Here is a 23,808-nt window from a genome sequence, read left to right as displayed (position 1 = left end):
CTTCAGACAATCGCTTATGGTCTTATGCTTCCTGCCCCTTTATCTACTGTTTTCTTTACAGTTGACATTATGAAGGTTATTGCCACAGTGGTATCTTGCTTTATTGCCTGTAGTTTTTTTGAGTACAGAAAGCAGAATATGGAATACCATTTTATTAGTGCCCCAGTGCAACATCATGATGATGGAATCAAATAATGGACTCTAAATGTGATGTGTGCAATCCACTCATGACCCCATTTGTCTGGTTTTAGAGAACTATGTTTAACCTGCCTTTTTGTTTGAAATCCTGCAGCTTTTGAACTACTTTTGTCACCGCTATCATACTCATCTACTAATTGCCTTCATTTATTTATATCCAGGTCAACTTTCTATTGGATTGCTCTTGGGCCATGATATGAAGTGGTTAATTTCAGGCAATAGCACATCTGTTTCTCTAGCTGGCCTCAACGGAGGCCCATCAGGCTGGCCTTTACACCTGTAAGCTAATGGAAGCGTGTCTCTCTAATATCCTGAGCCTGAGAGAGTTGAACAAAAAAATAGAAAGAGTAGAAAAGTGAGGTGATGATGCTTTTTATGAAGAGAGATGTAGCCTTAGCGAGACCCCCCTGCGTGCTAAGGTCTGTAATTCCTCGGTGACTAATACAGACACCTCTCTCTGTTATTGCCTCTCATCCAGATGGATATTAGGCTAAGTAACAAGCCACCGACTTGATTTCGCCCCAGTTTTTATCATCTCTGATGAAATTACGGCTTTTGTTGTGGAGGCACGGCATGTTTAAGAGAGTGAGAAAGAGGTAGAGAGACAAAGGAAGAAAGTTAGCATGGTAGCAGAAGGGATCCTATTTCTTAGATGCCTGGGCTAGATCTGTAATGGACCAATGTAGGCTTCTGAAATAGCGCCTCAAAGCGCTAAACAAGATTTGAAGGTATCAAAGTGCAATATGAGAGAGGCGTAAAGGATGGGAATCATGAGCAATGCGTCTAACACACGCGTCTCTGTGTCAGATTCAAACCATAGGGATGTCAGAGGAATGAACACTCTCCAATGGCTAAAACCACTCAATCCTGAAATTTATGAGGCAGTTGTTGTTCACAGCACAAAAAACGCTTCACAGTCTTAAAGCCTAGAGAGTGGTCTTCAATGCCTCCTTTTAAAGCTCAGCTTTTCCCACCTTGGTTAATACAGTAAGTGTTTGGAGAGGATTGGCACAGATTGGTGTAAAAATTAGGTTTCTGGGGCTTTAATAGTAGCTGACCTCTGTAACAGGCATGGAAGTGTTCCTTACAGCATAGCTAATGATGCTTGACAGAAGAGGATTGTGTATTTCCACCCCAAATATCCTGGTTCAGCTTGACTGTTGCTGTCGACTTTAAAACTTTGTGAATATATGTGTTACATAAAAATTCAACACCTGAGAGTTTTGCATTACTTACACATGGCAACAGCATGACTACATCTTGTTAGACATCTTGGGCCAATAATTCATTTAATAATTATCATATCCAGTTCTGTGGTCTACTATTATAAATAATCACAATAACGTATGCAGGGCTAGAAAGTCACACTTGAAATTGTAGTGTCTTTCAAATTTCCTCCATCATTCTTCTTCTTCTTCTTCTTCTTCTTCTTATTATTATTATTGCTACTGTTTTTGCTAGAGAAGCCACATTTAGCATGTTGGCTCTTAACCTCTTGTGCTGTGTTGTGCAGTCTTGTTGTGACCTCCAGAGTGGTGAAGCAATGGAAACATGTAATTTACAGTGCAGTACTGAGGGTCTTCTCAGGGGTCAGAAGACGTGTCTCTATGCCTACACGTCCTCTATGATAAATCATACTGAAATAACCTAGATGTAGTCAGGCAAATGAGAGATAAACATCTTGTAAAAAAAGTAAGAACACCCTGTATTTTGGTTTTCTTGCTATAGGTGGTTATATCAATATTTGATCATCAGCTAAACATTATGTATAGATACTTTTCACATTAATATAAATAAAAAAAAATAATTTATTAAGAATATCTGAGATCTGAGCCTTCTGTTGAGCCTGAGCCTACTGATGCCTCTGGCTTCAGTAACTGGTTCTACCACTTCTAATCATATATACTCACTTGTTTAATCATATGTCCTTCCTTAACATTGTTTAAATGAAAACCTGATTTCTGTATCTGAAAATGCAGAAAAAATAAAAAAAATATTTCACAGGGCGTGCTTACTTCTTCGCAAGACTATTCATGAATAGGTAGTACATATAACTATATTAAATACTAGTGAATATTTATGTTGGATATGACATATTCCAGTGCATATTATACACTTGCATGTATTGTTCTAACATAATGGGCAAACACTACATTTAATTAGAGAAAAGAGGTGCCCATACTGCACAGCTGAGAGCCATTCATCTGACTACCGCTGTGTCATCTGATGGACTTCAGAAGAAGAATTGCGCTGGATCTAGAGCCTGAGCCACCTCAGCTGTGACAGCAGAGTCGCGGTCTGCTGCTCTCTGGCCATTGCAAAGCCCTGTGTTTACTGATGAAGGCTGCTCAGTGACAGTCAGGAAGCAGCAGAGGGGAGAGAAATATCCTGTATGTCCATAAGCAGAGTGGAGGATTATAAACAGAGTTACGCTGGCAAGAGTGGCCAGAGGGAGACAGACCATTGTTATTCTTTTTGTAAAATATGAGGGGGGTCACTGCATAGCAAGTGCAATGCCAGAGCAAAGAACATTTTAAACACTTTTTAGTACTGTAATTAACCCTGGCAGATTTACTGCAGCTATTCACGCTTTCTTGCTGAGACTTATTTAAATACTCTGCAATAACTGTGCAGACAGAATGCTAGTGTTGCAGTTATGTTGTGACGTACAGCAATATGCATTACAATGTAACATGGTTGAAGATTAGCCTTTATATTTAGACCAAAATAATTGACTTTTGTTGGATTACATGAATTAGCTTTGTTCATCAAAATACCCACAAAAATCCATTTATTCAGAACTGGGAGAACAAGGATTGGCCAAGATGTTCATAGCACATAGTAAAAACCATTGTGGCTGTTTTCTAGGGCTCATTTGCATATTGAAGTTTTCCAAAGAATGTTGGAGATGCCAGGTAGAAGGAGAAGAGGTAGACCTCAGAGAAGGTTTATGGATGTAGTGAAGGTGGACATGGAGATGTTGGTTGGTTGGTGTGAAAGTAGAGGAGGCAGTGGTTAGGGCAAGATGGAGGCAGATGATCCGCTGTGGCGACCCCTAAAGGGAGCAGCCAAAAGAAGAAGAAGAAGATTTGCATGTTGAAGTTTTCAGCGATATCAGTGTTATTAAGGCCAGTACACAATGTTATGCAAAAGTTTGTATACCTCTGGTCAAATTATCCATGCAAGTAAATTACATTAAGGAAGTGGCGTTGAACAATTTATGTCGGTTTTGTGCTGCCTTATCCTGCATTATTTCAAAATCAAAAATCTTTACATTTTAGTTTGCTTACAGTGCAGAGTTTTCAAGCTATCATTCAATAGGTGTTAAACTATCTTAACAAAATGCTGAACAGTACTGCTAACTAGGAAGTGGTTTCCATTAGTCTAGCTAGCATGATAACACCACTTACCACAGAACATTGATTCTGGCTAATTAAAGCGTAAGTTTAGATGATACTGATTCAAACCTGGGCAAGTGACATTGCAAAACTGACAGTGAGAGGAAAGAAAGGCTAAATTAAACTATTCAACTAATGGTCTGGGGCTGTTTGGGCTCAGTGCTTTAGCTCCAGTGTAATGGGTAATGTTAATGCTACAGCATGCATAGACATTTTAGACAACTATATACTTCCAACTTTGTGGCAACAGTTTAGTGTTCCAGCATGACTGTGCCCTGTATGGAAAATGAGATCCATGAGGACATGGGCCTTAATCCCTCTAAACATATTTGGGATGAATTGGAATTTTGATCGCAAGCCATACCTTCTCTTCTACCTTATCTTCTTGTCCAGCATCAGTGCCTGACTCACAAATGCTCATTTGACTGAATGGGCACCCAGTGACACATGCCAAAATCTTGTGGAAAGCCTTTAAAGAATAATGGAGGCTGTTGTAGTCACAATGGGAGCGGGATGCAACTCCATATTAATGCCCATGGTTTTGGAATGGGATATCCAACAAGCTCATATTGTTGTGATGGTCAGATGTCTACATACGTTTGGCCATATTCTTCTTATGTTCAATTGAAAAAAGCAACATAGCATCGTTTGACTGGGGTGGCCATAGTTTTGCATACCACTGTAATGGTTAACAAATTATGCACTGTGCAACCCTACTCTGTAACATTTTCACATCGTTTAAATATAGCTCTGTGAATAAAGGCCAGGCTTGTGGTAAGAATAAGCTTACCACTGATCCTGACCTGTTAAGCAGCAGGGTTTAATACTACAGAACAATCCCTGATCTGTTAAGCGGTATGGTTTAGCTGCACTGCCGAGGTTGCAACAACACTGCGTTTACCGTGTGGCACTATGGGATGCAGAGCAGCAGGCTGGGATTAATGGGATTGGCATCTATCGAATTGATTAGCGCACAGCCAGAGAGGGACACTGCTGTGTGGTTGTGGGACAAAACCCACAACAGTGCTAAATGCTGTGATCAGGGTGTGTGTGTGTGATTTCACACTGAGAGTGATGAGTGCACCCATTCTGAGGGGAACATGCCCTGCGTTGTTAGTACACACAAGGAGTTAAATTTGTGTTGGCTTCACATGTCTTGTTCAAACCATGGTGTACAGCATCAGCTCTGGTCCCTGCTTTGTATGAAGTGGTCATATGCTAAAGTAGTACGCTAATCACACAGCTAGCTAAAGTCATCATAGTCTAATCATGCAGCTAGTGAGCGAGTGCAGGGCGTTCACTGGAAACAGTAGTTGCAGAATGGGCGGATTATTCTGACAGCCGTCGCTTTCATTTCACTGAATCAGTTATGTAACCGGATTGGATTTTAAGGCCAGAGTTGCACGCCAAGCCCACTGAAGTAACATTGGCCTCCATTGCCTTCATTGTATAACGAACAGCGCACAGATGTTTTAAGCCATGAAATCGACATGCTCATGCTCCTTTCATTCCTCTTATTTATCTATCTCTTTTGTCTCTTTGTTCTTCTCTGTCTTAATTTTTCCCCATTCTGTTCTCTCTGTTACTATTTCTAGTCGGTCTCATTCTCCCTCTCTCTGCATCTCTCTCACTCTGTGCCAGGCTGTGTAAATCTGCTGAAGATAATGGTCTGTGCGCGGGGGGGTGCCAGTTTTTGGAGTTGTGACTGCTGTTGTAACGGGTTGTTGCCCAGCTGGAGTAATGAATGGCTGGGGTTCCTCTGCCTCTCCTTCTCTCCCTCGGGCGCCCAAGCCTCATGTGGAACCGTCTCTCTGCCAGTGGGCCAGCCAGCTAGGCCTCAGAACGCACATACAGAACCAACGGAAAAGCTCATCTTGTCTGTTACTGAAATAAAAGTGAAGTAAAAATGTAATTAAATATTTAATTCAAGTAGGTTACAGAATGAATTATATTTATGTTATGTATTGACGCGATGACGTCTACACTCCTGATGTTTTTCTAGGAATGAACGGTGATATTGGAATCATATTGGTATTGGCAATTAGGAATTGGAAAATTGTTCAAGAAATTTCCAAAAGTTGTTAAAAAAAATGGACAGATCTTTATATTTAGATTTATATTTAAGTTATCTTAACTTAAAATTATCTTAAAATTAACTTTATTGAGCTTAAGGTAGCCTCTTAAGCTCCTTGGAAGCACTGGTGATTCCAAAATGCACTTTGTCATATTCTCCATAACTTTCATGTTTCGTAAGCTACATTCAAAAGGTGTCATATGAGGCTGTAACTGTATTCTTTCCAGTCAAATAGATGGGTGATGTCATTTGAAACCCTTATAATAAAAGAATCTTAACTCACAAGTTTTTTTGTCTACTGAAAGTTGACCCATTTTTCCACAAATGTGGGCTATAAACTATAAACAGATGGTGTCTCTTCAGTGGTCTGTTCTGTAAAAACTATTTTTATAAAATTATACAAATGGTCTAATATGTTTGGCTTTCAGCAGTAAATTGTAAGCATATAGCGATATGTATAGATCATAAAACAGATTTTCTGTTCATTTGAGGGGAGCTTTTACAAGATAAATAAATAAAATAAGAATTTGCATTTATTTTATGCATTTACTGAATACTCTACTTATGAACACAAATGTGATATCAGTTGAACTGTTAGAATTCACACATTCCAGAGAATTTCTCTGTCGTACTTTTATCTTCAGTTATAATTTCTACTTCTAGGCGTTAGTTAAACTAAAGACATCATGAGAATCTTGGATGATTGATAATCAAATGTAATGTGAGAATGAGAAATGAGTGGGTTGAGTGGTGCATATTTCCACTAAGCAGCCAGCTTCCGTGGCATTTAGAAAGGATTTGGCTTGATTATTGGACAGAGGATTTGTTTCAGCTTTGCTGAACTCGAAGACCATTGGCTGTCTGCAGAATGAGACCACTGCTGATTGGCTGCAGCAGTAGCTAAACTAGAATGACCTCATGGAAGTGGGATGGGGAGGAAGCCTCTAGTCTTACACACAGGCCAGGCCAGTGTGTTGTAGTTTTTCACCTCTCACAGCTGTGAGCACCACTTGACTGTTTATGTAATCCTGTATCCGTCAAATCTGCACTGTGCTCCTTCCAAGCATAGTGCTCTCAGGCCTGACAACTGTGCCCTAGCACCACATATTCAGTACTGGCACAGAACCGCTGGATAAAGAAGGGGAAAAAGCTCAACTCCTCTGACCCAGACCGACCTACTTTGAATCTGGATTAGGCATGTTGAATTCTCCCAAAATTAGTCAACATTTAATGGTAGCTATTAACCGTTTAGCAAACGTTTAAGCAGACTAAACCAACCATTAAAAACCGCAAGCTGAAATTACTAAAGCAGATGGCGATAACAGGGGCAATGCTAGCCTGCAATCAAGCTAAAAACAACCTCTGTTTTCATTGCCAATGAGTGATGGATCACAGTTCACTCAAAAGTGCTGCTAGCTTTTCACACTGTGCATTGTTTCTAACCCGTTCTCTGTTGTGGAGCTTAGTCACTTTTAGAGATCTCTCCCTTATCAAGTGACAGCACCAGCAAGCTTCCATTGTGTGTGATACCTGTCACTGCATCTTTCTGAACTCACAACTGTTCAGTGTGTCTGTGGTGAAGAATGCTAACAGCCTTACACTGTCTGCTTGGCCTAGCAAGACCTTGTGTCTCATCTACGACTTCCATTGAAAGTGTGTTGACTTTGGAATCTTTCCCATGCAAAAAGCAGTGCCTGGTCGTAGTTGCTGTGGCACAACTGAGAGCAAACTTGATTTTTAGAGCAAAATTTCCATAGACAAACACTGGCAGTAGAATGAGTCATTCCGAAGAGCTCAGTGACTTTAGAAATGGAATGCATGGTGCCAACAGTAAAGTTTGATTGGCGGGGGTGGGGGTTATGGGTATGTAATAGGATGTCAAACAAGCTTGTGTAGGTGTGATGATTAGGTGTCCACATACTTTTTTATCTGTAATAATTACTACTACAACGCATTCACTTTTGTGGAAATCAATGATATGTAAGATTAGTTGCAAGGTTTGTTCCGTGTTATTGATGTCAAAGTTGCAAAGTTTGTTCAGTGTTACCTCATTTAAATGTTTTCTAGTGCTGTTATGCAATGTAAACATATTCCAACATTGATTTGAGAGAGTTCAAAATACGATGTGTAAAGGCAGACAGCAGACTAATTAAGAAACTAAATTACAGTCTGTTTTATATTTGTTTTGAATCTTTTGTGCGAATGAATCGGGTATCTGGGGCTTTAGATAATCAGACACACTGTGAGAAGCGGATCTGAGTACACTGAATGAGCCTGAAAAAGAAGGAAAAAAAGTCTTAGAGAACCTCTTGCAAATAAACAGCTTCCTCACTGAAACGGAGGAGTTCAAAAAAATGAGAAAATGATAAACAGGCAGCGACACATTTTACCACTAACAATTTCCCCCCCTTTCATCTGCCACATCGCCATAATATTGACTTTCAAAATGGGAGGATTATGCGGTTAGTGAAACTCACAAGGAGAGATGCCAATTGATAGGACATGTGTAGCATCAATCAAGGAGCCTAATTCAGTTCAAATCTGCAAAACTGATGGAGGCAGTGCTAGTTTGCTGTGGCCTCTGGTGACATATGATGTTTGTTTCTAGCGTCTGTCCGAGGGCTCAGTAACTCTCCGCCGCCACCCTTTTACAATTTAGATTTATGGAAATCAGCTGTAATAGAAACCTGTGCGAGGCTTGACAGACAGCTCTGATGAGAGTTCACTCCTATGCATGTATAAACCCTTAAGCTGACGGTGAGTAACTTCAGCAAAAGGGCCAAGACCATGGCTGTGTACGGGTTAAAGCTCAGTTGAGTGATTACGAGTGCATCTACAATGTGTGTGATCTGAGGAGGTGTGACTGTGGGCGTAAGAACAAACTGTATTAGAATAACAATAATATTATAATCTTCTCTCAGCAGTGTCAGAGGTCTGTGTCAGGGAGCTGAGGGAGCTAAGCATTTGTTTGAGCCTAGCTGAAGGATGCGGGCGTCTTCTCAGCAGGTTCTGGGTGAAATACCGAGATTAGATCCAGGCGCCCTTGTTTGTATTCAAGGATAAGAGCAGCTGCTGATGCTTGCTAATTCTAATGTCATGTTGACATGCCTTTTTTTGTGGAGGATTGCAGTGTGTGAGGGATTTAATAGACTTCAGTCAGTGCTACATCACTGAGCTCCACTCAACACAGAGGATAGGGGAAAAACCTATGGACAGAACTGACTGTCCTCTTCCCAATAATAGTTAATAGAATTACTGTAGTAACAGCCCCAGTAAACAGCCCCAGCCCAATTTACCATTTACCACAGTTACTTTCGCCAGAGTTACTTAAATAAGGAACATGTCCTTAAACTGGTCAGTACACAAGCGGGATATCTTTCAAAAATGAAAGCCTGAAAAACAAGTGGATTCTATCAACTAGTCTTATGAGAAAACTTCCTGAAGATGATGTCACATGCTTGTGCTGTATGGCATGAGACAAGTCTCGCTCACTATGTGTGGGGGTAGCTGTAGCCCTTACAGTTCACAGTCACCAAGACTGGGAACCCTGGGAATGTCAGTCCAGAAGTAACATTGATGGCTTTGTCTCAGTTTGCATGTCATACTAAATAGTATGTTTAAAATAGTAATGGCACCATTGGAGGTGTACTAATTTGACATACCCCTTAGTACAGTATGTGTGAAAATTTTCATCTGCTACCATGTTTATCGTCTAGTGGAGTGGAGAGCGGTTGGAGACATGTATCTATTGTTCCTGCTATGTCATCACTTATTCGAAAAATCTGTTTTCATCCCCGTTTTTCATATTCTTCCTTTATCAATAAACCAACTTTTCCACCTCATCAAACTTTTTTGCAGTACATCACAATTTGAGTCGAAACCCACTACAGTGGCAAACCTTCCTACAGAGCAATACAATGTTTCGGATCATTGCTAATTACTTTCCTATTGCTGGATGACCTCTAAACAGTAGATGTGACTTATCATACTAATGGTCCTTCTGGTTAAGGCACTGCACTCTTTTGGCAGTAGATGTGACTTATCATACTAATGGTGCTGCTGGTTAAGGCACTGCACTTTTTTTGGCCAGGGTAGGTGTAATAAGAAGCTTCTGTTGAGTCACTCAGCTAGTGTAGCCAAAATGAGCCCCTGACTTGTTTTGTAGCATTATCTGCCTGCATTCTCTGTCAGTAATGAAGAGAACCCTGATTAGCTTGGTGCATTTGTTATAGAGGTCACTGTGCCCCAGGCAGTCCTGCTTGTTGTGGAGCGATGACATGATCATGTCTCTCGATTTGGAGAGGATGTGAAGTGCCCTGATATCACTGGCCCATGGTCTATGAGTAATGATGCTCATTTAATAAGCTACATTTGCTTACTTGTTGCTCGGAATGGTGCGGGTGGGTTTTCCAGATAAACATAAAGCATCATTAGTTTATGCCCCTCATTTAACCTTGAGTGCCCTTGAGGGGGGAAAAAAATGCAGCAAGAAGAAAAGAAAGCGTACTTGAGTCTCTCGAGACATCTCTGGCCACTCATTCAGTGTCATCCAAAATGCAGTCACAGCAGTTGTAGCTAACTGGGTTGTTCTGTCCAGCCACTGTGCAAGAGGCGCTGAATAGCAGAGAAAGGAGTGACAGGAAGGCATGCGGTCAGAGAGAGTGTAATCCGTCCTTACTTTGCGCCGTGTCATTACCCCTCAACCCCCCTGTAGGGTAGTGAATGTGCTGAGCATCGGAAGCGGTCTTTTTAGGCTGGCATTGGAAGAGCAGGCTGCCATTAGTGCTGCAGTTGGTACTCCTGCAGAGACAAAAGAAATTATAAATATCACTACTCCGGCATGACACCCCACACTAGCAAAGCCTCTCATTATCACTGCCAGAGAATGTCAGGCAAGAAATAAAGACTAATGGACTAACCTCTCCGACTAATCGTTTTTCAGGCGTGCTCTCACAAAAGAGGAGCTTCTTTCAAGGAAGATTAAACTTTCTATTTTTATCATGCAAATAATTGAACCTAAGGGATGGGGGCCTTGTTGCTGCCATGAGAGCACTCTCCCCAAATTGATCAAGTTCTCAGACTTGTTTGGTAACTGCTCAAATGTTTGATAATGTCTGTTTTGTTAGCTTTGCTCCTTGGGTGTATTAATTATTAGTTTTATTTAACCATTTAAATTACATGCTTAAATATTAATCTTTATTGAGAACGATGGATTAATCCCAGGCATGAAATTCCAAAGTGTGTTTTTTTTTTTTTTTCTATCCCACAACAATTAATAGGATTTTCTGCCATAACGGGATTGCGGTTTAGGTTCTTTATCTGCCTCGGTACAATAGCTGTAAATATGAATTTAGGAGATCAAACAAATTTCAGTCTATTGTTAAGAAGCTTAGTAAGAGGGAGAGAGAAAAAAATGTCAAGGCACGGGGGTTGGGGGGTTGGGGGGGTTGGGTAGCTGGCTCTGCTCTGTTACCCTCTGCCTAAGCTTATGATCCGGGCTCATTGAAGGCACAGGGACCGGCCCGTGGAGCTTGAAATGACTGTTCTGTCCATTCAGACTGTTGGTCTGTGCTTTGAATTATGAGTAGCATTTCAGTTGAACCACAATGTGGCATTAGGCCCTTTTATCCCTCCCCTCTATTCTATACACACTTATTCATATCCCACCCCTAATATGGCATGACTTTCACTTCCAGAGATTAGCTAGCTACCACAATGTTGCTGGCAGGGTTCATGTTGGCAAAGCTGACTAAAATCAAGCTGCTATAGGCAAGCTTTTCCTAACCAGTTTCCAGTGCGGCAGTTCTAACACAGGCACATCCAGTCAGCATGGCTCTTGGCACTTGTGTGGCAAAGGCTCTGAGCGCTAACATGTGGTTTATTTTGCCTCACTGTTCATTAAGAAAAACAACAGTTTCTGTTGCACCATAATCATAGTCCCAGCGGATGATGGAATGCTGTGGTTTCCTGTTGTTTCCATTCTATTCACTCTTTTCAAAGTTGTCCGGTACAGACTGCCATAACCCTGTGTTTTGAAAGGCACTCACTGTGGCTCCCTTCTATGCCGTCCTAGCTCTTCTTATGCGCCTGAATAAAGAATAGCATTATAACTGTGGAATCAAGCTCTGCCTCAGCAAATTTCAAGCGAAGAATCACTGCACACTAGTATAGCTTTGAATTTGCCATGGTCCACATAAGATTAGCAAGGCTAAATCTGGATACTATCCACACTGTAACATGCCTAGAAGGTCATTTTAATGTAAATGTAAAAGGATTATAACTAGATGAATTTCAAGATGACATTCCATATACTAAAAGCATGTCTTGATGCTCTGTCAAATCCGGTTTACAAAAAAATCAGCAGCTGGCTGCTGCAGTACATCCACCACTATTTTCCTTCTATCAGAGGAGTTGTGATGCCATCTACACTGTAGCTTGGGCAGTAGGTCACAATGATGTACTGGCAACAGGTTTGTAAGTAGATGATGTTTAAGATGAATATAACTATAGTCACTATCCTAAAAGAAGAAAAATAAGGTTGGCCTAACCAATGCATTCACAGTTTTCTTTTTGTGTTATTGATCTGATATGGGTGAGAAGTATGCTTCAAGACTTTAAATGATCAAATGTCAAATGATTTCTGAGCTTCAGTAAATATGCAATGTTGCTTAGGTCAAATATGAGCCCCAAAACTTGTACTCCAGAAGAGCAGAATGCTTGGTTGACGGTGCGATACTATACTAAAATGTCTATGCTTTTTTATTTCACTGCATTTGAAACCCTAAAGAAATACATTACATTTTTCTGCAATGCTTATGCAGATAGCTGTATTCCAAATTTTTATGTTAGTAAATGTTTATGTATCTCTCAGATCTGTACATAAAAAAATCTAAATTGGATATCAGCATTGACTCACAATTCCCATTGTATCCCTGAAGTAAAAACTTTGTCTTCTCAAATTGGCTGGACTGTTGTGCTCTAATTTTTTTTTTTGCAAATTACTAATTTCAGTTCCATACATTTCTGTTGGCTTACATATTTTATGAGCATCGACCTCATAAGTCCTGTTGCGGATGACATTTGTCAGCATGCCAGCTATGTATATAATTTTGCAAGGCTTCCACTGGCGGAGCTGCAGCACTGTTGCAAATCAAAGCTGACCCGCTATCAGCCGAGTGCAGCGGGTTGAATGCTCGACTACAAAGGCAGCTCTCGACTGCATGTGACTGTGTGGTCATGGCAGTCAAGCCAAGCCAGAAAGCTGCTACCTTTCCACTGACTCTGTGTGGGATTGTGACTCACCACTACGGTGAAATACAATCTCGATGAGCTCGTATTCTCATCCCTGCCCAGACAAACGCCTGCACTGTCAAACACTGCTCAAACTGCCCTATTCCTGCCATAGGATGCAGAGTGACACGGCTGTGATTCACAGGTGCTAACATTGACATGGTAATCTCTTGCTGCTTCTTGCAGATTCAAAGGAGAAAAAGAATTACTTCCGACAACAAAGCGGCACTAAGAAGCGCATTGGTCTTCTCTATTCAGTTCAGCGTCTGGGCTGCATAATGAAAAGAGACCTGTCAGGCGTTGCAGAGGCTAAAAAAAATCGACAAACCATAATAAACAAAGACCCTATTGCTTGTGTTCCTGACAGCACTGATGCTAACCTTTGAACAGTGGTTATTTACACCACTCGCTCCCTTCTTGAGCGCAGCTGTCGCTGTGCCATAAAAAAAGGAGAGAAGCACTCTTTCTTACATTGAGCCAGCAGCCAGCAGGAGAAAGCTGAGAAAGAGAATAAGAGACAAACAGAAAGAAAAAGTGGGGACAGAAAGTGGGAGAATGAGAAAAAAGAGGTGGAGAAGGGAGCACTAATGTTTGTGCCTAAAGAGTGAAAGGGGTTTTTGGGGATGCAGGAAAACGCTGGCTCAGCAGGTCCCTGATAACTGCTCCGGCAGGATGCGCCTTTGCACCTCCAGCGTGTGCAAACTCAAACAAAGGAGCAGCATGAAGGGCAGGCCCAAGCCCAGGCGTGGCTTTATAACCCCTTTTATACCCCTTTTATAGCCATGCTAATACAGTGCTCCTGGGAGCTTCCCCAACACCTCATCTAGCACACATGCTGCTCCGCTCCATTCGCATAACCATTTTTCTGAGATCAGGGCGCCCTTGTTTGAAAACGACAGGCTTCTCGGCAGGGCTTCATAATGCTGTTCACTGCAAAGGGTGCAAAAGGGTATCAGGATCTCTGATGTAAATTTTGGCGCACCAAAGCGCTGCTTATAATTCTGCCCTTGTCTTTTGCCTTTGATCACGTTGCCTTCCTATTATCCTCCAAATGCAAATGTGGGGAATAATGGCGTCTAACTTTTGACAGGTTCTGTTGCGTCAGTGTAGCCTTATTCTGCTAAACTTCCCACCTTGTTGGATGTAATTACCTACGTTTGGCGGCTATGCTTAATCATATTTGATTTTCAGAGGCGCAGCCATTGTCTCCATTTGCTGGCCCCTTATGTCGCTCGCCTGTGATAATGTATGCAGATCAAACAGGAAGGAACTGCAAAGAATACAAATGCGGTGGATGTAGTTGGACGACGGCACTCGTATCTCTAATGGTGGCCTGATTCGTTTAGGAATGATTGCTCTGCTGCCAATGATTAATCCCCCCAGGGTTTGATTGTGTCAGATGGAGAGAAAAAAAAAGGAGAGGAGGAAACAACGCAGGAACAAAACTGGAAGGCATAATTAATAGATTCAGATCCTGTTAAACAGCCCCCTAAAAGAGCAGAGAGTGAAAAAGGGTGTGCAGAACTGGCGCCCAATTTGTTCACACTTTGTTCTAGTAATAAGATCCAGGCCTCCCCCGTGCAGTGGACGAGATAATTAACTTCCCGAGATACACTTGTGAGAAAGGGGCCACCCTTTTGATTTATTGTATGCGGTAGACAGATCTCTGCCGCCCTTTTCAAAATGCTGTTACATAAATTGCATACTGTCCTTGATGTATTTTTTTCCCCACTGATAGACTGGAAAAGCAGATGGAGGAAGGCAGAAGACACTTGAGCAAAGGCACTTGTGCAAAGAAAAGAAAGGGCCAGTGCTAACATTTGTTCAGAATGAAACCATTTAACCACTTCTACTTTTATCATGAATGCATAATTGTGAGTTTAAAAGCACATTCAGAGCAAATTATGCTATAATGCAATTTCCCCTTGGGATCAATAAAGGAATCTGAATCTGAATACAATTCCTTTTGAGCCAATAGTAGTTGTTTGAATTGTGTCTTTAAAAAATGGCTGATAAATGGGAATTCAAATAGATCTGATAATGGCAATTCACATGAATTGGCCACCAGCTTCTGGTGCTCAAATATTAAGGGGCACAACCCCTCTGGAAACTTCTGGTTAAGAGCTGTTCCTAGAAACTGTTGTCTCAGTACACAAGTAAGTACCATGACTCAGGTGGTGCTAATTTATGTTGATATGAAGTGCACCGCCTCCCTACATTGTGCTGTCCTTCACAACAGCTCCTTTGGAATGCAGAGTTGAAGCTTTCCTGTCATTGTGTTTGTGAATGACTTGATGGAAACTCTGGACTCAGAGGCATTAAGTCTGGTCAATGAGCTACTTTTTCCATTGACTTTTATCTCTTTCCCTTTAGCTTGTATGTGAGACAGGATAGTCTTAGTCTTACTAATTCATGCTCTTTCTTTCTATCTTTTGCAGAAAAATGTGAAGACAGTGAAAAAGGCACAGGAGGAAGAAGCCAAAGAGTTAACTTTTAGAACGTTGAAAGGAAGGTCATACCTACTGATACCCTTCTAGATTCTTACATTTGCTCCTTTTGCTCCCTCCGACTTTGTGGCTCTTTCAGATCATGGAGGGCCAGCGAGATTCACAGAGGACTTTCCTAGTAAGCTCATCTAAGGCGATTGTGTTGCCCTTGTGTGGGTGGTTCTTGCTGCTGACTCTTGCCATGACATGCAGCGGAAATACTTTTACCACTTTCCACCCGGAAAGGCGAGAATGGTCCTTCAATCACCTGACGGTCCACCAGACGACAGGGGCACTCTACATTGGTGCTGTAAATCGTGTCTACAAGCTCTCTGGCAACCTGACTCTCCTAGTGTCCCATGATACTGGTCCAGAAGATGACAACAAGGCCTGCTACCCTCCTCTTATTGTCCAGCCCTGTTCTGAACCATTAGTCTCTACCAACAATGTCAACAAGCTCCTTCTTATTGATTACTCTCATAACAGGCTGCTGGCCTGTGGGAGCCTCTACCAGGGTGTTTGCAAGCTACTTCGGCTAGATGATCTCTTTATACTAGTAGAGCCTTCACACAAGAAAGAGCATTACCTCTCTAGCGTCAACCAGACAGGCACCATGTATGGAGTTATTGTGCCCTCCCAGGGCAAAGATGGAACACTCTTCATTGGCACTGCTGTAGATGGCAAGCAAGACTACTTCCCAACCATCTCCAGCCGCAAACTGCCCCGTGATCCAGAGTCCTCAGCCATGCTCGACTATGAAATGCACACTGACTTTGTCTCCTCGCTCATCAAGATTCCTTCAGACACCCTTGCACTGGTCTCCCACTTTGACATATACTACATTTACGGTTTTGCCAGTGGGAACTTTGTCTACTTCCTGACCGTACAGCCAGAGACCCCAGAAAATGGTATGGCCTCCAGCGGCTCCTCCAATGACTTATTTTACACTTCGCGCATTGTCCGCCTGTGCAAAGATGACCATAAATTCCATTCCTATGTGTCGCTGCCAATTGGTTGCGTGCGTAACGGAGTGGAGTACCGATTGCTGCAGGCAGCCTACCTGGCTAAACCCGGAAGAGTTCTTGCCGCCTCGCTCAACATCACTGTCACAGATGATGTGCTCTTCACTGTCTTCTCCAAAGGCCAGAAGCAGTACCACCGGCCCCCAGATGATTCGGCCCTCTGCGTATTCACCATCAAGGACATCAACGCCCGCATTAAGGAGCGCCTGCAGTCTTGCTACCAAGGAGAAGGCAACCTGGAGCTCAATTGGCTGTTAGGGAAGGACGTTCAGTGCACCAAGGCGGTAAGGGACTTTTTGTTCTATGTAACTACATGACAGATTTTAACGAATAACAAATGGTCTTGATTTCTTAATGAGCTGTACAGATGAACCATCATGTTATATTATGTAACAAGTCTAAAGTAGTAATAATTCAAGCAACAAGCTGTTCAAATTTCTTTTTAATGCTGAAACTGCTCTAATTGCACTTGCTTAGTGCAATATAATTTTTAAATGTAAAAGCTTTTCAAGTACTAGCGGCTGCCTTTTCTCTTTTGAGTACATCCACACATTCTGACACTCTCTTACGCACGCTTTGGTTCTCAAGAAAGCATCACTGCATCAAACAAAGTCATTAGCTTATTTTGTGCTTTCTTTGAGTGTCCATTGAGAATTCTATCAGGGCCGTAATGCTTATGCAGCTATTTAGAGTTCAAACATTGTCTTATCTTTCACAGTTTCAGAGGTGGCAGCATTCAGTTAGAGCGCTGCTCACCAGTGACCCCTAAAGCCACAAGATTAAGAATGTTGACACAGCGAAGCTCAAACACAGTCTGCAATTCTGTCAGATTCTGTTTAGCATGTAAATTTTTCATGAATAAAAGTTATTTATCTACAAGTTGTAATTAACGGTAATTGGTTTACAGCTCTGATAGGATGGGTAGCCACATTACAGTGTATCATAAAATGTTCACCAATTAGAATGAGTTTATTTCTCTTGGCAAGCATCAAAGCGGTAATATTCTCCTCTAGTGCAATACAAATAAACAGAGCCTTCATAGTCTGGGAGATGGCAGGGAGGAAGGGAGGAGGGAAGGAAAGAGTATGAGAGAAAAACCTGTGCCCATGTTCCCCTTTTTCTCACTGTGGTCAGAATGAAATACCTATTTGTAAACTGTCTGTAAGAGAAAATATGGATAAAGCCAGTGCATAAGAGGAAAGGCAGGCTTAGGAATGAAAGGAAGAAAATGAGTGGAATTGTGTAGAATCTTAAAAATAACGTCAACAGTGTTCATTCCTATTTTAGCCTTCTTTTTCAAATTCAGTTCAGAAATTCTGCCGCAGGAGCCAGGATCTCTGTTCTTTAATTGCTCATAGGAATGTAGGGAATTATGACAAAGAATTATTAATGCTAATGACTTGCTATGACTAGGTATGCACCTCTGTTTCTCAGTGCATATGTGTGTACACAGTGCATGCTTTTTCATCAGTGTCATCATATTGATGGGTACTTTTACTGAATTATTTCTTTTGTCTTGCTATATCAATAAAATGTAATTATATATTATACATATATACATATACATATATACATATAAAATTCCATAACATGTTATCATATATATATATATATATATATGTGTGTGTGTGTGTGTGTGTGTGTGTGTGTGTGTATGTATATATGTGTGTGTGTATGTATATATATATATATATATATATATATATATATATATATATATATACACTGCTCAAAAAAATAAAGGGAACACTCAAATAACACATCCTAGATCTGAATGAATGAAATATTATCATTGAATACTTTGTTCTGTACAAAGTTGAATGTGCTGACAACAAAATCACACAAAAATCATCAATGGAAATCACATTTATTAACCAGTGGAGGCATGGATTTGGAGTCACACACAAAATTAAAGTGGAAAAACACACTACAGGCTGATCCAACTTTGATGTAATGTCCTTAAAACAAGTCAAAATGAGGCTCAGTATTGTGTGTGGCCTCCACGTGCCTGTATGACCTCCCTACAATGCCTGAACATGCTCCTGATGAGGTGGCTGATGGTCTCCTGAGGGATCTCCTCCCAGACCTGGACTAAAGCATCCGCCAACTCCTGGACAGTCTGTGGTGCAATGTGACGTTGGAGGATGGAGTGAGACATGATGTCCCAGATGTGCTCAATCGGATTCAGGTCTGGGGAACGGGCGGGCCAGTCCATAGCTTCAATGCCTTCATCTTGCAGGAACTGCTGACACACTCCAGCCACATGAGGTCTAGAATTGTCCTGCATTAGGAGGAACCCAGGGCCAACCGCACCAGCTTATGGTCTCACAAGGGGTCTGAGGATCTCATCTCGGTACCTAATGGCAGTCAGGCTACCTCTGGCGAGCACATGGAGGGCTGTGCGGCCCTCCAAAGAAATACCAACCCACACCATTACTGACCCACTGCCAAACTGGTCATGCTGAAGGATGTTGCAGGCAGCAGATCGCTCTCCACAGCGTCTCCAGAGTCTCTCACGTCTGTCACATGTGCTCAGTGTGAACCTGCTTTCATCTGTGAAGACCACAGGGCACCAGTGGCGAATTTCCGTCCTGCACGGTGTTGGCCTGTGAGCACAACCCCCATCTGTGGACGTTGGGCCCTCATACCATCCTCATGGAGTCGGTTTCTAACCGTTTGTGCAGACACATGCACATTTGTGGCCTGCTGGAGGTCATTTTGCAGGGCTCTGGCAGTGCTCCTCCTGTTCCTCCTTGCACAAAGCGGAGGTAGCGGTCCTGCTGCTGGGTTGTTGCCCTCCTACGGCCTCCTCCACGTCTCCTGGTGTACTGGCCTGTCTCCTGGTAGTGCCTCCAGCCTCTGGACACTACGCTGACAGACACAGCAAACCTTCTTGCCACAGCTCACATTGATGTGCCATCCTGGATGAGCTGCACTACCTGAGCCACTTGTGTGGGTTGTAGAGTCCGTCTCATGCTACCACGAGTGTGAAAGCACCACCAACATTCAAAAGTGACCAAAACCAGCCAGAAAGCAGAAAGGTACTGAGAAGTGGTCTGTGGTCCCCACCTGCAGAACCACTCCTTTATTGAGTGTGTCTTGCTAATTGCCAATAATTTCCACCTGTTGTCTATTCCGGTTGCACAACAGCTGTGAAATTGATTGTCAATCAGTGTTGCTTCCTAAGTGGACAGTTTGATTTCACAGAAGTTTGATTTACTTGGAGTTATATTGTGTTGTTTAAGTGTTCCCTTTGTTTTTTTGAGCAGTGTATATACACTGGTGTAATCTCTGCTATAGTCCTTTAATGATTGGATTTGGTGCTACTGGTTAAAATTAAGCAGCAGGAGTCTTGTGCATCAGTAAGTAGGTCTATCAGAACCAGTTGTGCTGTGGCACCTTAATGCATACAACTCAAAACTGTCCTCAGGGTGATTGAAAACCTTGCCTATTTAAATATTAATTGTTTTGCTGAAATGAAGGTTTATCCGAAAGCATTGGTTGACCAATTATGTATTTGTCGATTAACAGTTCATTGGTTAAACACCCTAACTGATATTTAGTATCCAGAAAATTTTCATATGATTTGGCCCATAATGTTCTTCTACTTAAAAAAAGCTATAACAGAATTTCTTTGCCTGTGTCATTGAGCTATGAGTGAAAAATAATTAACATCATTTTAAACCAGCATTTGTTTTTGTCTGCAATAACAACCATTTTTAAGGGTTTATGGCGACCCTTACTAGATAAGTATCTGTACTTTCTTTTGTGTTCATCCACCGCCAGCACCTTCCAGATGCACCGCTGACCCTTTTATTAACATTAGTGAATTTAGCATTAGTGCAGTGTCAGGGGTGAGCGTCAGTTGGTGAAAGACACAATGGAGAGTGAATAGGGAGGTCTTGTTTGTCCTACTGAGAGGCAGCAGATTGGGGGTTCTGCCATGGTAGGAGTTACCACTCCAGCTCCATTACACCCTTGGTGAGACACTTCCCATCAGCCCCCCAGGGCCTGTCACTGGGTTATGATGTCAGCCAGGCCTCCATCATGTTTTTTTAGGCCTCATTAGAAACCCTCAACATGCACTTAAGTCTTTCCTTATGTTCTGTCCCATTTTGACTGTAGAGGAAAGACACCAGTGGACAGGATGTGCATTGTAAAAAAAGCCTTGGTCAATACCTGCTCAATAAATCTATAGTATTTAAAGGATTAAACAGGTAGATTTTTAACGATTCAAATAAAAAGCATGCTAAACCCACTCAGATTAGCCCTGGCAGCAGAGGGAGTAGAACACCCAGTGCCCTCCTGCCACACAGCTATTTTCCTTCCCTTTTAAAGACCCAGCAGGAGTATGAAAATATTTGTACAATGAAATATATACTCCTCAAACATCTTTTTTTTCTTGACGCAGAAAATAAACTCCTTTTACTCAAAGTATTGCCAGCACTCCATGGAGTCACTCAGGCCCAGACGCAATTGTTTTTGTTTAATTTCCTGCTAGTTATTCCTGACTATTTTTGATGGCTGCAGATGTGACCATCTCGTCTGGCCTGCCTCCAGCAGGGTACTACTGTGCTAACACAAATGTATAACCCAGTGAGACTTGGTTATTGAACTTGGTACAGCTCCTTTGCCTCAGTTCCCTTTGTAGAAGCCTCTACAAAAATATGAAGTTGTATGCAAAAGTTTGAAAACCCATGGAAAAGTTTAACCAATTTATATTGTTATGATAAATTGTCACAGTGTCACAATATGCTTTTCTGAGCATATCATGGATATTGTAAGTACTTCCCAACTGTGTGTTTGATTACAAGGCAGCATAATTAATCTTGATTGATTGGATTCAGTGGAGCATGGCATGTAAATGTTGAATACAAATCATTGGATTCATAGTTTTTGATAGTATTTTTTAATCGTGGCACTACTTTGTTCCAGCTTATCAGGTTAAAATGCGGTTTTGTTGCTCTTCTATGGTTTTGTTATGGTTTTCTTGCAAAACAAAGATGTGTGAAGATCAGTCTGATGTTTATAACTTGTAGCCTAGTTAGATTCTATCAAAACAAATAGAAAATGTACTCTAGCACTGAGAATCAAGAACATGCACCACAACAGACTCAAGATTAAGTAATATAACTCTTTTAAAGTCTCCTGCCTTCCACCCAATGAGTGCTGGGATAGGCTTCATCATTCCCCCCGCAACCCAGGTGAATAAGTGGCTTAGAAAATGTGTCTTTGTGTATTTTAAAGTCTCAAAGAGAGTTTTACATGAAAATGATTTACTTAAAATTGTCTACAACAACATAGTGTTGACAGATCACACACTTTACCATCTAAACATATTCTCTAAATAAAGTGCTTAGATCATCCAGTAGCACTTCGAACTGAAATAATATGAACTCAGCAGCTAATGTGCTTTTTATCAACCAACACAATGTAGAAACATGCAATATGTGTATTGCTATGAATTGCAAAGCAAAAAAGACAATGAAAAGTGTTCAAACAGATGTGCAGAGAAGCAATCAAAATGAAACTGACAAAGTCACGGTTTGCATAGCTTAGATATCAGACAATCCGCCCAGTCCATTGCCAGAGACGCCAATACTACAGCTTCCCGAATCATAGCATAGAAGCTGTGTGCTTTGTTTTGAAAGCACATAACAGATTTAAATGTTTTGTGAGACAGTAATTGGACAAATTAGGAAGCTCTGGCAAGCTCTGGATTGTTTTAAATTGCTTAAATTTTAGCACCACAAGATCGTAAATTCCTGAAGGGTCTACTCTAAGTACTGACAATATCTACAGTTTGCTCAGAAAAGCATATTACAATGTAATGTGACTGACGTTATCACAGTAACAATAAATATTATATTTCCTACCCTATCAATGAAACTTTTGTACCATAAAGAATAAAGTATTTTCTCTCTCTCTCTCTCTCTCCATATATATATATATATATATATATATATATATATATATATATATATATATATATATATATATATATGTATATATATATAATGCTTTATTCATATAGAATATTATAAAGTCATATATTCATATGGTACTATGGGAGGGTGGGTGCAACGGAAAAAGAAAACAAAGAAACAAACGGAGAAAATCAAGGATTTGTCACATCTTGGTTGCTGTTATCTCCTGGTTAGCGCTCAGCCTTGGCCACCTTGCTCTCTGCTCTGGAATGAAAGTTTGAGAGTAATCAGATATTCAGGTGGCACTTCCTTATTCACCAGGCAGAGCTGTCAAGCGTACTGCAGCCTCATGTATGTGCACTGATCTACACAGGACATTCTATTGATCACCTGGCCTCTGAGGGGAGGATCCGGACTCTTGTCCCGATTTGTGTGTGGAACGCTAATCCTCCACCCGAAACGGCGGTCACGGGAAATGCGTTCCGCCACTGAGCATAAGGCACAGTGTGTGAATAGCTAATCATGCACTTCAAATAGCTTTCAGAATAAAGCAGCTCAGGCAGCTTCAGGCTGCAGCAGGATGTTCCAAAGCTCACACACTGCCATCACTTCCACTAACAATCAATAGCTTGTTTTATACATAGGTGATAATGATTGTGCTGCATTTCTTTTGACATTCTCAGCCATCTGATCAATCATAAATCAGCTACATTGCTAAAGGTCACTGCACACATAAATTACTTTGTACAGTCAGTTTACATATATATATATACATACAGTCATGTAAAAAAATTAGGACACCCCATTAAATAGTCAGCTCATTATTAAGAAATGTTTACATATCAATGTCCAATGTCCACAATCTTGTTTTAGTTTATTTCTGGAAAAGAAATTGATTTAATTGCAAATAAACAACAAAAATTAACATTGTTTTACTCATGAAACCAATGATAAGAACAAAAATGTGTATTATAATGGAGGAAAAAGTTAGGAGACCCTACCCTCTAATAACTAGTGTTGCCCCCTTTGGCTGAAATAACTTCAGTGAGACGCTTCTTGTAGCCATCTACCAATCTCTGACATCGATCTGAAGAATGTTTGCCCCACTCCTCAACACAAAATTCTTTCAGCTGTGAGATGTTTGAGGGGTTTCTTGCATGTACAGCCCGTTTTAAGTCACTCCACAGTATCTCAATGAGATTAAGATCCAGACTTTGACTTGGCCATTCCAGGACTCTCCACTTAGTTTTCAGCCAGTCCTTGGTGGATTTACTGGTATGTTTTGGGTGATTGTCATGTTTCAGGGTCCAGTTCCACTTCAGCTTAAATTTTTTTATGGATGGTTTCACATGTTCCTCAAGCGCCCTCTGATACACAGTAGAATTCATGGTGGATTCTATGATGGTAAGCTGG

The 23,808-nt window shown here is 41.3% G+C and overlaps 1 protein-coding gene across 2 annotated transcripts in view; it reads left to right on the top strand.

Annotated features, from left to right (window-relative positions):
* plxna2 (plexin A2) overlaps positions 1 to 23,808 on the top strand; it is a 280,254-nt gene that overhangs the window by 24,566 nt on the left and 231,880 nt on the right. For both annotated transcript variants that reach the window (XR_005130735.1, XM_017694224.2), the window contains exon 2: positions 15,399 to 16,752. Coding sequence is in view for 1 of the 2 variants with exons in the window: in XM_017694224.2 (XP_017549713.1) it covers positions 15,550 to 16,752 (1,203 nt within the window). In the remaining variant the exon portion in view is untranslated. The remainder of the gene's footprint in view (positions 1 to 15,398; positions 16,753 to 23,808) is intronic.

This window comes from Pygocentrus nattereri, chromosome 9 (assembly GCF_015220715.1).
Source record: "Pygocentrus nattereri isolate fPygNat1 chromosome 9, fPygNat1.pri, whole genome shotgun sequence".
In the NCBI taxonomy this organism is placed as follows: domain Eukaryota; kingdom Metazoa; phylum Chordata; class Actinopteri; order Characiformes; family Serrasalmidae; genus Pygocentrus; species Pygocentrus nattereri.
Note: the sequence above shows the minus strand (reverse complement) of the source record. Positions and strands in the feature narration are given on the sequence as shown.